General features: G+C 33.4%; 1 protein-coding gene across 4 annotated transcripts in view; it reads right to left on the reverse strand.

Annotated features, from left to right (window-relative positions):
* CADM2 (cell adhesion molecule 2) overlaps nt 1-17,140 on the reverse strand; it is a 1,060,955-nt gene that overhangs the window by 320,355 nt on the left and 723,460 nt on the right. For 2 of the 4 annotated variants that reach the window (XM_077878754.1, XM_077878756.1), the window contains exon 2: nt 4,337-4,363. The exons of the other annotated variants lie outside the window; for them this stretch is intronic. In XM_077878754.1, coding sequence (XP_077734880.1) covers nt 4,337-4,363 — 27 coding nt within the window. The remainder of the gene's footprint in view (nt 1-4,336; nt 4,364-17,140) is intronic. 4 annotated transcript variants of the gene reach the window in all.

The following is a 17,140-nucleotide window of genomic DNA, read 5'->3' on the forward strand; positions in this document are numbered from 1 at the left end:
GAAGAAGAAGGTGATTATATTAATCTGTTTTCTTTTGATTGCAAGCAAGAGAAGCCTATCTAGAAAGCTTAATTAAAAGAGAGCTGTGTCATAAGCCCAAAAGGTATATAAGCCTTATGTAAAAACAAGGGACATAGATACCATGAGGGCACTCTTCACTCTTAGTCTTGGTACATTCATGTTTCTCTCTCTCTCTCTCTCTCTCTCTCTCTTTTTCCCCCAGACTTAATTCATCTTCTTATTCAGTCTACCCATAAAGTTCATGGCCACAAACTATAACAAAACTGATTCTCATTTTTCTTCCTTTTTCTTGCCCCTTTCAGTTTTCCTATCCTCTCCTTCCTTCTTTACCATTTTTTTTTTTTTCAGGAGAGCAATTTGATTGGATCATTTGTTTTTCTCTTAAAAAAATCAACAGTGCTGAGGGATGTTGACTATGCAACCATCTAGAAAATTGCTGCTTCCTTTATTTTGTAGGAGGTGAAGTTCATCTCTCTCAGGGGCTATAGACAGCTGGATCAGTACTGCAAGAAGTGATCTTTTCGGGGATCAAAGATAGAGTCTAAATGCAACCTCTATTCCAGAACAAGATAGAAGAGGAGAGAGAAAGAAAGGCAAAGAGGAGTTAAAAAGAAAATGAGGTCTATGCGTCTACCCTAAAACTAAGGGGAATAGAAAAGCAAAAGAAATAGTATATATTTAGCAAGAAAAAATGAATAATATGAAGATCAGTAAGCTACCATTGGATTTGACCACTAAAGAAGAATTAGTGATCTTCAGAATGACAGTTTCTACACAGATAAGGAAAGGGTTAGTTGCTACATGATTTGATGATAATCAGATATGTTGTTTACACTATTGTCCCCAGATACTGGTATAATAACCAATAATATTTTTTAAAGGAGTGGGAGAAAATTAGGGTAATTTTCTATGCCATTACTAATAACTGCTGACTCCTAATGAACTCTGTTTAAATAAACACCCATAAATTGCTGTTTTAAGAGTCTGTTTTAATATGCTACCGGGAATTTAACATCTCATTTACCTGTCTATGGTTTCTCCTTAAAAAAAAAAAAAAAAATTCATTGTTCTTTCCAGTATATCAGAGGCTCTCTGAATTTAGATGATCCCATATGGATAAGTAAGTGAATGAGATGTGATCTTTTTCCTAACTCCGCTTGGTTCCCTGGGATGTGCTTTGTTTGGGTCAGGAGAAATGAACTATTTTTAAACAACCATCTGCTCTTATTTTACCTTTCATTTTATTTTCTTCTTTCTCACGAATTTTTTCCTTTCCTGTATGGACAATAAAAGCACTGAGTAGTTCTCTCTGTTGTCTTTACACAATATACATCTGCCTCAAACCATCATCAGAAATAAAACTTTAATTTCTACTTGAGGCACAGTTCATTTTAGAAGGGGTCTTCTTTTTTGTCTCTAATAACACTGTGTAGGTGCAGAAGAAAAAGGAGGGGGACATAGGGTAAACTATGTTCATAAGCTCCCTGCAGTCTTGTATACAGTGGGGAAAGGAGATCAAATAAAATGGATAAGTGTGGGAGAGTAGGAATGTCTTTACAGGAAGTGCTAAATCGGGCAAGGAAATATGTTTGCCTTGCAAAATCCTAGCAAGCTTGAATCCTGACATGATTTGACAGACACTTGTAATATAATTTATAGCTGTGATCTTCCAATTAAAAGTTGGTTACTGTAAATTCATACTTTATAATCTGTTTATTTGTACATTGAAACATCTATTGTTTTTAAGGATTATCAAGTTAACATAGATGTGAATATTAGAACAGGTTTTATGTAATCAAATACAGTAATGACTTATGATCACACAATTGCCTGTTATGTCATCAAATTTATTTTCCTCCACTCTCATAAAAACATAGGTTCTCACTCAAAAGGAGCTCTCACAATCCTGAAATGGACTGTATTCATTTCTGCTTTCATATGTTTATATATGTCTCCAAATTCTTTATTCTATGTACTACTCTTTTCTCCGTGTACCCTATCCATCCTTCAAGATCAGATTAAGCAGCCCCACTCCCAGGGAAAGCATTCTTTGAGGAAGATTTTAACCTCAATACGTATTTCTTTCCCTAGCTCCCTTTTTTTTTTTTTTTTAAGATTTTATTTATTTATTCATGAAAGACACAGAGAGAGGCAGTGACATAGGCAGAGGGAGAGGCAGGCTCCATGCAGGGAGCCCGATGTGGGACTTGATCCTGGTACTCCAGGATCATGCCCTGGGCCGAAGGCAGACACTCAACCACTGAGCCACTCAGGGATCCCCCTAACTCCCCTTATAGTCAAGTTCTATACACTACAATCCACACATTACTATACATTGTTCTTGACTCTTCACTCCTAAAGCTGTACTTTTAAGCTTTTGTTATATACATTATGCTTGTATATACTCATAACTGTGTATTCATTATCAAGAAATTTCTTAAGTGCTCTGTGAATGTCTTTCTTTTGTTCACAACCGGACAGAAAACGACTGTGGCAGGGATTGGCTACTCCTATTAGGACATTTACTTGACCAACATACAGGGTACAGGTGAAGGGGGAAAAAAAAAAACGAAGGGTAACAGCAATTCTGCCACCTTGTCTTTTAGATTTTCAGTGGTCTGTTAAAACATATTGCAGAAAATAGTAGATGCACTCTATGCTAAGATTTATAAATAGGGAGCAGTTAACACTTCAGAGATGAATCTGTCATAATACTAAAACTAGCCATAAAACTAGAACCTGGGCAGCCCAGGTGGTGCAGCGGTTTAGAGCCGCCTTCAGCCCAGGGCCTGATCCCGGAGACCCAGGATCGAGTCCCACGTCGGGCTCCCTGCATGGAGCCTGCCTCTCCCTCTGCCTGTGTCTCTGCCTCTCTCTCTCTCAGGCTCTCTTTCTCTTTTCTCTCTCTCTCTCTGTGTCTCTCATGAATAAATAAATAAATAAAATATTAAACAACAACAACAACAATACTAGAACCTGCATTCCTGCAGGGCTCAAGGGAGCTGAATAACAGAGAAGGGGAGCCTCTTGGTAGATTTGAATATCCGAAATGGTGAAGGAGACAAAACTCCCGACTTGTTCCTCCGGAGCACATGCAGTGCCACAGTAGGCTGGGCATACTAAACACTGCGGGGTCCCAAAACTCTCCACAAGGAGGTTTGCTTGTGAAAAGCAAGGGAAGCCAGCGTAGTTTAACATGTGAGTAGCAGGATGTCTGGGGGGCTCAGGGGTTGAGCGTCTGCCTTGGGCTCAGGTCATGACCCTGGAGTCCCAGGATCGAGTCCCAGACATGCGGCTCCTCGCAGGAAGCCTGTTTCTCCCTCTGCCTGTGTCTCTGCCTCTGTGTCTCGAATGAATGAATGAATGAATAAATAAATCTTTAAAAATAAAATAAAATAAAATGAGAGTAGCAGCAGGAAGTCTCCCAACTGTTTTACATACTTCACCTGATTCAATCTTCACAACCACCTTTTAAAGGCTTTATTGTTTATATTTTGTAGATGAGGAAACTAAAAATAATAGGTGTATGTCCAATAAGGTAAATGCAGTTTTCCTCTATAAATGAAAAATATTTGAAAGATAAATGAAGGATAAAAAATAAATATATCTGCTATGCAAAAAGGAGAAAAAATAAATATGCAGATTGCTCTTGAGAGCATAAAAATCACACCATATAAACTATAAACCTATGACAAAGTATCTATATATTTTGAATATTTTTCAAAGCCATAACAACACATTGAGCCAAAAGTCTTTTTTCCTTTAAGGGAGATATTCTGGCATTACACAAGCACATCCTCACTTATGAAATTATATTCCCAGAATTCCAGCAAATACAAACTTAATGCAACTAGGAAATGGAAGAAAAGTCAAATAGAAATGTATTGTATATAATATTCATTTTTTAGAGGATTTTTTTCTTTTCACATAATTCTATGAAGGCTTGTTTACTTTCAAGACTTTCTATCATCTTTATTTTATGCTATTTTTTTTCCAATTCACAATTTTATCAAGGAAACTAAGATCACAGGCACATGTTTGTGCACAATGTTGGTGCACAAAAGCATCATATTCCACTTGGAATAAAGTGAGAAGTAAAACAAGAAAACAAACTTACAAACATGCAAATATAGACGTATACCAGAAACCAAATACTTGAAATAATATATATTTATATCTGTAGGAATTTATGGCTAACATCAGCACACTGAACTAGCATTATTACAACAGAATTGGCTCCATCAATTAAGAGGGCTTAGATGTTTGAGTAGAAAAATGAATCATGATGAGTCATGCAGAATGGATAGGAGCTCACCTTTAACTTTATTCTTTGAAGCAGCCGCTGGTTCCAAGGAAAGATTGCACAAGAAGAAGAAAATAAACATTAGATATTAGACAGAGTGTCTAGTAGGAAAAAGAGATATGTTATTACTATTAGTTAAAGCCTAAAAAGATAATATTTCTGATTACTTAATCAACATACTTCAGATGAATAGAATCTATAATTAAGAAAATGACATTTGGTTATATTTTGTTAGTATATGATTAAAGTCTTTGAATAAGAAAGAGTAAAATAGATAGGAGACACACAGTGCAAATCCCAAACACCATAAGGACTACATAAATTACTTAAGGATTGTAAATCTTTTCTTTCTCTATGTCCATCTTAACTTTAGTTAATTCAATTAAAGAAATACTCGCATATAATTTAAATATATTTTATATTACTTAACAATTAATATCTAACCCAGAAGTTTCCTGACAATTATTGAGTGCTTACTAAATGCCAGAACCTGAGGTTGAGTATTTTCCACACATCTGCTACTTAATAATGACAACTTTAAGAAGTTATGTACTCTGAAAACTAGAATACTTAGGAAATACATTGAAGATGACACAATGAAATGAAAATCATTCCATGCTCATGGATTGGAAGAACAAACATTGTTCAAATGTCTCCCCTACCCAAAGCCATCTACACATTTAATGCAATCTGTATCAAAATTCCACCAGCATTTTTCACAGAGCTAGAAAAAATAATCCTAAAATTTGTCTGGAATCACAAAAAACAAAAACAAAAAACAAAAAACAAAAAACAAAAAGCCAAAGCAATCCTGAAAGAGAAAAGGAAAGTTGGGGCATCATGATTCCAGACTTCAAATCATATTACAAGCTATAGTCATCAAGACAGTATGATACCGGCACAAAAACACATTGATCAATAGAACAAAACAGAGAACCCAGAAATGGACCCACTACTCTATGTTCAACTAATCTTTGACAAAGCAGGAAGTAATCCCAATGGAAAAAATCTCTTCAACAAATGGTGTTGGCAAACTGGACAGCAATATACAGAAGAATGAAACTAGACCACTTTCATACAGTATACACAAAAATAAATTCAAAATGGATGAAAGACCTAAATGTGAGTTAGGAAACCATGAAAACCCTGGAGGAGAATACAGGCAGCAACCTTTTTGACCTCAGCCATAGCAACTTCTTAGTAGATATATCACCGGAGACAAGGGAAAGAAAAGCAAAATTGAACGAACTATTGGGACATCATTAGGATAAAAATCTTCTGCAGAGTGAAGAAAATCATCAACAAAACTAAAAGACAACTTTTGGAATGGGAGAAGATTACAAATGACACATCTGATAAAGGGTTAGCATCTAAAATCTATTAAAAAAATGTATCAAACTCAACATCCAAAAAACAAAGAATCCAATTAAAAAATGGGCAGAAGACATGAATAGACATTTTTACCAAAGAGGACATAGAGATGGCTAATAGACACATGAAAAGATGCTCAACATCACTCATCATCAGGGAAATATAAATCAAAACTACAATGAGATATCATCTAACACCTATCACCTGTCAGAATGGCTAATATTAACAATCCAGAAAACAACAGGTGTTGGTAAGGATGCAGAGAAAGGAGAATCCTCTTGCATTGTTGGTGGGAGTGCAAACTGGTACAACCACTCTGAAACAGTATGGAGGTTAGGTAAAAATAGAACTGCCCTATAATCTAGCAATTGTGCTACTAGATATTTAGCCAAAGGATAAAAAAATACAGATTTGTAGGCATACATGCACCATGACTTTTTTGGCAACATTATAAACAACAGCTAAACTATGGAAAAATCCCAAATGTCCATTGACTGATGAATGGATAAAAAAGTAGTATATATATATATATATATAATGGAATATTACTCAGCCATCAAAAAGAATGAAATTTTGCCATTCCCAATGATGTGGATGGAGCTGGAGTGTACTATGCTAAGTGAAATAAGTCAGAGAAAGACAAATAACATGATTCAATCATACATGGAATTTAAGAAACAGATGAACAGATGGGAGGGGGGAAAAGAAAAAGGGAAACAAATCATATGAGATTCTTAAAGATAGAGAACAAGCTGAGGGTTAATGAAGGGAGGTGGGTGGGGGATGGAATAGATGGGCGATAGGTATTAAGGAGGGCACTTGTTATGATGAACACTCGGTCCTGTATGTTAGTAATGAATCGCTGATTTCTACTCTTGCAATAACAAATATTGCACTATGTGTTGATTACCTAGAATTTAAATAAAAATTTGGAGAAAAAAAAGTAAGTTTTATCTTGTCTTACATATATAGTAACTGGGACTTAGAAAAGTCAAATTACTTGCTGACTACGACACAGCTGGAAAGAAGCAAATTTGGGATGTGATCCTAGCTATGTCTGATTTCAAAATCTGTGATCTAAGGTTGGAATTTAAGGCACTGAGTTGCCAACTGAACTGCAAATATCAAATCTACAGAGCCAAATCAAAATCGCATGATTCATTAGAATTTGGCTATTTGATACTTGTAATTTAGCATTTTGATATTTGGTTGACCACATAGATATAAAACTAGAAAACTCCATTACTTTGAATGGCATTATTCCCATTAGGAGGTAGAAATTTTGATTTATTTTTATCTAGTGGCAAACACTATTTGGGGCAGAAGTAAAACTTAATGAGGAAATTAGAGGAGTCATACAGGAGCAAGTTTCTTGTTCAAAGGAAGACTTGTAGATGCAAGGCATAATTAGATATCTCTAAACAGTTTTCTATTGGTGGAAAATAAATATTGCAATTCTTATAAAAGCCAGTGACATACATATTCTGTGCATGTTGTTTCCCCAAACAGGATCATACACATTACTTTGCAGTCTGTTTTCCTTCACATATTCCAGGTTGATGCATGGCATTCTATTCACTATTTTAACAGTTACATATTTTCCCATAGGCTATGAATGTGAGACTATTTCCCTATTGATAAACAATCAGGTGCTTCGTAAAGTATTTTTTCTGCTACTAACAATACTGCAACTCACACCCTATGTCGTGTCCCTTATGTATTATAGTGGCGTTTTGTTTCTGTAGGGGAGATCTGTGGGTTGTTTTCATAATTCTATTCAGAAAAGACAAAAAAAACTGACAAAGATGAAGACTTTAAATATTGCAGATGGAAGAATTGGGATTCTTTGGAGAAGAAATGCACAAGTCTACTGAATGCTCTAAAATAAGAAGAAACCAGAAAAAGAGAAAAAAAGGTAAAGAAAACAATAGAATCCAGTGTTTCAAATAAATGGTACATTACAAACTCCCTTGATTCTTTTAAACTGCTGCATTTAACTTTTCTTACTATACGTTGCTCAATTAAAATTCAATTTTTAGTTTCTTGGTAGAAGTTTGGTAGATTTCAAAATTCTAATCACTAAGAATTATTTTCCTCTTTTGTATTATTTTTAAGACTGAACAAAGCAGAAACACATTGTTAGAATATGCAAAAAGTTATTTGCCTCAATTCCAAAGAAAATATTTCAATGCACCAGTGTTTATTTGTTCATATGAAGAGAAATTTTGCTTCATATTCAAATTTATCACCGAAAATCTTTAGCATGAATTGAAAGAAAAATTATCAAATACCCTTAGAAATATTTGAGACCATAATTGGAATTTAATATGTAACATGTACAGCCAATATTCACAAAGATTTGTATTGAATTAAATAAAAAGATAAATAAAAATAGAAAAGGATAATCTTTACTTTTCTTAGTGGAGGTAAATTATTGAGAGTTCTCAAACATTAGATGAGGGCAGTTGATTGTATTCCTAAATATTGGGTAAAAACCAACATAGAATAGAAAGGAAAACAAAAGCTATATGCCTGTTTCTGTGTGTTCAGGCAGCTAATACTCGACTAGGCTGGTTAATATAATTGGAAAGAGTCCAGGCTACCAGGCTTGTTAGCCCAATTATAATTCTCTGCATATTCAATAAAAGAAGCCAAGATGACAGCAGCACTGCCATAAATGTCATGTTCAATACTTGTAAGATTTTCCATTGTCAGCATAGCCCAATTATAAGTCAATTGTAAAGTGCACATTGCACACCACCCAAAAGTGACTGTAAATTATCTTAAAAATGCAATTTTAACTTTCATAGTTAAAATAAAAAGAAAGAAAATGAAGGTACTTTTGACCAGAGAGAAGTTTTAGATATGACATCCACATTTCTCACATTTATACTAAAAGCAGCAATTTGTAAGTGTAACATTATAGTTGTTCATACTATTTTTGCAGAGATGATTAGTTAAATATTAAATTTGTAACTACTATTATATTAATAATGTGAAAACTTGGGTATATAGCTTTTGAAGAAAAGTGGGAATGTTAATAGAACTATCACAGCTATTTATATATGATTGCTGAATAGTTAGTGAATATTAGGTATTATATTAATAAGACTCATCTTTAGAACCTCCAATATAAATGATAAAAAAGTAAGAATACAAATAGTTGAATATGGTAATAATTTGGTTACACTGAATCACTTTATTTTCTATCTGAAAGATATCCCTAATAATTTTGCAAAGTATTTTGTGAATCTAAGACAGTGTTTCTTAAAATGAAGTTCAAGAACTATAAATAGGGTATGAGTGCCTACTCAGGGGAGATTAGATAAATTTTACTTACTTCAAAATTGACATCACCTAGTCACATATTCTTTTAATCCCTACTTCTTATTTTAAGATTTACTGTCGTAACAAAAGGGTGATATATTTTATTATTAAATAGTATTGAATATATTGAATTTGTGGTGACATGTAGAAATGTTTGCTGAAAAATTAGCAACAAAGCATTTAGTAAATAGATAGCAAGGATATTACTGGTATTTATTCACAGAGAGCTAATGCTAAAGTAGTGTGGATCTTTTCATTTCAAGATTATGTAGTTTTGTTTTTTTTTTTAAATATTTTGATATTTTAACCTAGTGTTTGGTATTCTTCCTTTCATAAGCAAATTTATAGATAAAGGATCATTGTTTCTTAATAGGGAATCCATGAGCTTAAAAAAGTGTTTAGACTTTCTAAGGAGAAAGAGGTTACTAACATCTATGACTTCATATTCAGATATATTAGATGTTTCCCTTGCCCCAAATTTATCTGCAATGGAACAAAACAAAATAAACAAAATTAATTGCCACTGATTGATACTATGCAATATAATTTTTTAAACATTAAAAAGTTACTCATATATATGTTCAAATTGTAAAAATAAAAGAGAACACACTGCCACTACTTTCTAGAAGAAATACAGTGAAAACCAAGAGATCTAAAATATTACAAAACTGAGATCCAGAGAGGATAAATTACTTTTCCTAGGTCACAAAACTATTCACAAATTTACATCAAAAACGCCAGGCTGGATTAACACATATATGTTAAAATCTGCTACATCAAAATGCAGTCATTAGATACAGTATAGCAATGTAGTAGTGCTAGTCAATACATGTGAGTTTGATTCCTTTTTACAAAGAAGGGAATCACACTGATTTGAGAAGGGAAAGCACTAGTACATTTACTTTATTAGATACTTAACACATTTGTACAGTCTTTCAAGTTATGGAAATTTAAATAATTGCATTTTCAGGTCTAGATAACCACCTACATTTCCCCTTTTCTCATTTTTTTTTTCTTCAGTCATCCAACACAAAACTAAACACGTTCTTTCACTAATCACTTGAGATTTATTTTAAATAACATCTTTCTTAGCTATCAACTAACATGGTCTAAACATTAGAATTTTCCTCTAAGGCTCATTAGAATTTGAAGACTTGAAAACATGTGACAGAATCTAATTTCCTTCACAAGTTTTTTCTTTCTCAACCACACAAATTTTATAGTAGGAAATAGTAAAAAAAAAAAAAAAAAAAAAATGCTTGAGAAAGATATATCTGCTAAAGAAGTTATACTGCAAAGTAACCAAATATTTGATGGGTGGAAATTTCCCTTCATACAAATAAACCAGACAGTGAATGAAGAGGAAGTGATAGAAATTGAAAATCACCATTCTATAGTCCCTAACAAGTTCTCATATGTAGGCAGCTACCACCATTTGTGCTATCATCGTTAAAAGGGAGATTACCAAACGTTATATACCTTTCCCATGGAAGGACACAATGCCATTTAAGAAAGGTGGTTTTTTGTTTGTTTGTTTTGTTTTGTTGTCAAAATAATCAAATTTGGATGGGATTATGCCTCTACACTGAACTTCCAATGTCCAAGAAAAACAGGGGACAAAAAACAAAACGAAACAAAACCCCATCAAATCGATGCAATTAGTCAAATCTTGAATATGGGAAGCAATTTTGGCATTCGGCTCCTTTAGCAAATATACTCCATGGCAAAAAAGAAAAAAAAAAAAAAGGAGAAAAAAATTGAAAAAGGAATCTCAGGGACATACCAAAATAACTGCCATGTACAAACTACTTTGGATCCTGATCTAAGCACTGGATATTTTATGATGTTAAGAAATTATTCATAATATTGAGATGGGATTATACTATTTGATCATGTTTTTAAGTCATTATCTTTTTATAAAATTAAACATTTATAAAAATGATTTGCCTGGATTATTTTCAAAGTAATCTTGGGATGCATCTTCCTTATTATATTTTCTCTTTATTTTTGTTCATGATTAAAATTTCTGATAATTAGGGCAGCCCCGGTGGCGCAGCGGTTTAGTGCCGCCTGCAGACTGGGGTGTGATCCCGGAGATCCCTGATCGAGTCCCACGTCAGGCTCCCTGCATGGAGCCTGCTTCTCCCTCTGCCTATGTCTTTGCCTCTTTCTCTTTCTGAGTAAATAAATAAATATTTTTTAAAAATTTCTGGTAATTAAAAAGTCTTTAAAAATCTTTAAAATAGTTAAATATCTGCGCTTATTTCTGTTTTAAATATTACCATTTCTCAATACCACTTTTCTTATAATATGATTAAATATAATAGTGTATATAAAACAGCACAATATTGCCTATTTATTTTTTATATTAAATGTGGTCAGTTTATCATGTGAATAAATTATTTATGGTATGTGTAAGGCTAACAGGCTCCATTGAAATAATTTTGGATTATGAAATGTAGTCTTTAACATGTAGAACACATTAATTTCCTCTATGAAATATCCATTTCACTTCTACAGAGGCTTATTTTGAACTTGTAACTACTTTATCCATGCATATTTTGAGAATAAAGGAATCTATGTAATTATTTCTTTTCCATGTTTCCTCGGTCTATAAATATTAAGTTAATTATACATATCAAAATAACTGTTATTTTGTATTTTTTCTCTCTGTTTCCATTCTTCTAGCAGTGATAGTTTACCTATAAAATATTTACACTCCCCTATTCTATATTTATTTCTTTTGCTCTCAAAAATCTCTTTAAACTTCATGAGTCACTACTAATTTATAAATCTCTTTTTCTTATGCTATATTCCATACTTCCCTGTAGGCTTATGACTTTCACTGTGATAGGAATAAGGATAAGTTTTCAAGGCTTTGTAAAAAATTAGACTCAAACTCATGCCTCTAGAAGAGACTATAAAATAAATGCAAACCCTTAGATGTATCAGTCATATATTATTATGAAAGCTTTGAGGCACTACCAGAATAAAAGGTTCTCAATAAATAAAGTACATAGCTATCCTTTGAAGTTATATTTTATGTCTATGTTACCAAACCAGGAAGCTATTTTATAATAACCTAAATCTACAACTGGAACAAAGTAGGTTCTTGGAGATTAGTATTCCCCAGCTCCTCAGTGATTCACTTTAAGGGATAAATTTATTTTCAGGTTTTTTTCCTATTAAATTACTACTCTACTTAGAATTTTTTACTCAATAATTTAACTTAAAATGTATCCTATTTTACTAATTTAAACATATGCAAAGTAAATGATTATTTTATGCTCATAAACCGTAATGGTAAAATTGTAAAACAACTATAGGTGCTTGTTTGAATCCTTTCTGAGCCACTAACGTTCTCTAATTGTCATATACAACCATTAATAGTATGACATTTACATTTACATTCTAAGGCAGAAGATGCTATGGGAATATTATATGACATAACCATTCTCTATTGACAATATGTGTGTATATGAGTGCAGGTGTATGTACCCAGAATACAATATTATGTAATAATTTTGTGTGATCATATGCACATATAACAGTTTATTCATTTCTTATTATACCACTGGCAATTATTATACTTTTATTTCCATCTAGGAAGAATAACTGCTGGACTCTGGATTAATGTAAAGAATGGTTGTCAATTAGAGAAACAGTATCATCTAGTCAACACATTCATTGACTTACAACAGTTTTGCAATTGTAATGGATGACTGGTCTTCATTGATGCGAAGGCAGAGAGGATCGGTACCACCAGGGCCTTATACTGATTCAGCGGTTTATAGTTTCAGCTCAAGGAAAGCAGTGACAAGAGATGGGTCAAGGGACAGAAACAGAAAAGATATTTGACAAAAATAGTCAAATATTTTCATAAGACATTTTTTGGAAGATGTATAGAGAGGGATGTGCAATTCAGAACCATGTGCTGATTTGCCTATAGCATTCCAGCAAAGAGTTATGAAGAACTCAGACTCATTGTTCCCTAACTCTTAATCACCAGATAATGGGTTAATTCTGGAAAAGCTGTGCAAATGGAAGATATGGTTAGGAATAATTCAAAGGAATCTATCTAATCTGCTCCAGCATAGTTCAGGTAACTTGCTCAATTCCCAGGGGATCCAAAGATAATCATTTTAGCGTAGCTGGAAAAGTCAAGCCCCTCCATGCATGAGCATATGATCAAGAAATACTTGTTATCGCCCCATGTCACCCCAATAAGGAGTTCCTGCAAGGTGAAAGGTAACTTCCAGAATACTGTGCACAGCCACTGTTGCCTCTCTTGTCTAATCCTGAGGTATACTTCAGGTAGGATCATGATTCCCTAAAATTAAGTATCCTCAGGAAAAGAGCTCAGACCCAGAATACACACACTTAACATACATTCAGTATTTAAGGCATGCTAATTTAAGGCCTCTTTACATGCCTATTTATAGTACATCACTTCCATAAACCAAATGCGGGGAGTGTGATCATTTAGAAATGTCACTTTCAAATTCTTTAATCTCTAACAGTTTTCACTGTAACGTCATATAATCAAGACTTTCTGACTCATAGATGCTATTTTTTTTTCTTATAGCCTTTATAAGTGACAGGAGATTAAATCAGATTACTGAATCAATTGTAGATAGGTGAGTAAATACTGGGCTGTTGATATGTGAGTGCAGTGGGTCTAATGGAGAACCTTAGCAGCTTCTTTTCTTGCTTCTTTGCCTTTAAAGGCCTTCTATTTAACATTTTTATTTTATATTCATATAGTTGGTGATTTTTTTTATAATTCATTTTCCAGAAAATTTTCGTTACCTGCTATGTAACTCTCTGGGTCAAAAAATATTACTATTTTTCTTTGATTGATGTAGTAATGTTAATCATAACATGAATTTTAGGGTATAGATTGTGGTTTGGGAGATTTGATGAACTTTTATTTAAAGCATGATAACAAAGATGAGCAATTGAGAATATACTATGACTACATCTAGATGTGAAACCTACAAAACAAGAACAATATTGATGACATTTCTCAGAGATATGATGAGGGTCTCACTATTTTTTAAGACACACACACACACAAAGTAAATTAAATACATCATAATCTGGCTCACCTGAGGGGAATTAGATATTTTTAAAGATGAATTTTTGATTAATTTTAGAAGTATTATATAAAATTAATTTAAAAACCAACATTAAAAAATCAACATGACCCAGATTTCTGTATCAACTATAGTCAATAAATATGTATAGTAATTGAAAAATAAGCTGGACTTTTTTGAGTTAAATATTCTCTGAATGGAGTATTATCACTCACATTATTTCAATACTTGGAAGAAAGGAACTTCTCAATATAGTCTGTCTCAATTGGTAAAATGTCAATAGGTGACATTGATCTAGTTATGTGGAGGTAGAATGGAAAAATGGTCTTGGTTCAGTTTCAGAAAGTCTGTTTGGTGTACATGCAGCATCTTCTACACACCAGCTTTGTGGAAACTTGCTTTAGAAGTTTATCATTAATTCTGCCCAAAATAATCTTGGGAGTAAGCTACTTCAAAGAATGTCTGTTCTGAAAATATGATGACAACATGCCCGAAAGTGTTGCAGCGAGATGAAAACTCTTGTAATTACAAAATACATAATTACAATGTACTAAATAAGCCATGCTGTATTTCACAGGTGGAAGCAATCAGGTTACAAATATCTTAGAATGTCATGAACTGTCTGTCTTTTATATCTAGAATAGTGCAAATATGTTAGGAGAAAGGCTAGCAAAAAGTTACAAAGTAATAAAATATATATTAAGATCTACTTACAAAAAAAAGTATTATTTTTTAATTTTTACATTAGCTCAGGCAGTTTGAAGATTTAGCCAAATGATGCTGTTTAGAATAAACTTTGTCATTCAAGAAAGGGACAAGATACTTTATGATGAATGCAAGCATACAGAAATATCCTCTGAATTCTCATTTTGTCAGAATGTCAGATTGCTACTGAGTGCAGGCGGGACGATTACTTCGTACAGTGCCTCAGGTAAGTTAGCTGCTGGTTTTGGCTTGTAAGATAATCTCAACTGGTAAACATGTTCATTTGATATGCCAAATACTGCTAATTATAAAGTTTTAAATATCTACTTGTAAAATAATCATAATATGGAACAGCTCATATTTTAATAAAATATCTGTTAAAAGAGATGTCATTATTATTACTGTTTTTTAAAGCTGGTACATTCTACTTTGAAGTCTGTGATACCCACATTCACAATGAAAAAAAAAAGTAACAATTTCAGTACTGACTTTTTAAGTAATCACATTGAATGAAAGATATATTCAAACATACCAAACTGGTTTAAGATGCAAATTTGAAAAGATAAGAAAGCTACAAGAACAAAAACTTCACTAAATGAAATTGAATTCTTAAGATCGTTTCCCTGACAATGTTTTACTCAATTTTATGAGGTTGAAATTAATGAATGTCAGAGTTAAAAAAGTAAGTAAATACTTTAAAAAAGTACAGGTTTCACAAAGAAACTCTGAGGTCAGACACTGTTAATTCCAAATTGTATGTGGAAATTAAGGCTTGAGGGATAGAACAGATTTTCTCAGCAAAACCCAGCTACTCAAGAAAGGAATCGAGAAGGTTCCAATTTTCCAACTCCTAACACTGGGGCTTTTCCTGTCCTACACCCTGACTTTCACTCCCTAGGTACTGGTTCCTCTTATCTATGGAACAATAATCCAACTAACCAAGAAAGAAATTGTTTGTGTTGTACTGCTATTTTTCATAATTTCACAAACTATTTTCTATGTACATATTAATAAACATGTAGAGAAGTCCTAACATTTTACATGAAAATATATTTTAGAGAAAAAAATAAAATCAGTTCTCATTAAATAAACTATAAGTAAATTTATTCAGGTTGCTTGAATCTACTGGTAAGCCTAAAATCCCACCTGGGATGATTTCAGAAAATCAGAGAATCTCACAGTTAGAAGGTACCATTAAAGGTTATCTGGTCTGACTTCCTTCCCAGCGTTGACTTTCAAATACTGTGCACTGTAAATAGAGGGAAAGAGCTATTCAGCAGTATAAGCTGAAACTGTCCATTAATTTTGAAACTCTAAAGCACTACTTAAAAATTTAAATGAGGAAATTATGTGTTGTGATTCATACTCTGAAACTCATTCTGAACATGAGTCACTCCCCTGTGCCAGCTGAAAGCCAATGGAAGACCCCCAATAGGATATTTTTCCTAAAGTGCAACCAGTATTAAACTTCCCATGGTATCAAATTGGGAAATGATTTTGAAGTTCCAGTCCTTAATAAAAACTGGAAACAATATAAGACATATCCATTGTTCCATTTAGGGCATACCTTTGAAAGGTAATTCAAGTCAAGATAATCTAACAGCCATCTATTAAACATGCCCTATAAATTCCAGGGATGATGTTGCTCTGGAACAAACAGTGTGATTCATACAAGATCTTTTAGAAAAGAAAACAAATATGTAAAGAAGTAACTCCAAAGAAACTGAATGTAAAACTAGGTTTTGTCATTAGCAGTGGGATTACACCTTAGAAAAATTATTTCACCAGCTGAACAAAGTTGGTTGGAAGTCTGGACCAAGAGAGGAAAGTGGTCCTTCCAGGCAGCTGCATCATTGCACAGGTAGGGAGAACAGAGGGGTCATGGTGTTGAAGGAAGGAGAGCTTTTAGCTTGCTCTGCTATAGAGCTGGGTTAGATAATACCTGTTCTGTTGGTATAATCTATCCACCTCTACTCACAATCTGTGTGAACGGCTTTTATGCTTACTCCATTTTTCCTAAAATAATTAGACTCAGTGGTAGATGGAGCAAGGAAGAGGTGGGCATCAGATTCCATTTCTCAGAGATTAACTTGCTAGAATCCTCAGGTGACACACTTTATAGGCTATGGAACACTTAAAGGATACGTTCCTATGCAGGCAGGCACTTACAGCATACACTGGAGCTGGCAATGCAGCTATGACTACTCCTCCTTAAAACCTCATAAAACCTCCTCTTCAAAGAGATTTATGAATAATGTGAACTAAATAATTCATGGGATTGCAGATGCCAGTCCAAATAGCCTCTTCTTTTTTCAAG

This window comes from Canis aureus, chromosome 30, assembly GCF_053574225.1.
Source record: "Canis aureus isolate CA01 chromosome 30, VMU_Caureus_v.1.0, whole genome shotgun sequence".
Lineage (NCBI taxonomy): Eukaryota > Metazoa > Chordata > Mammalia > Carnivora > Canidae > Canis > Canis aureus.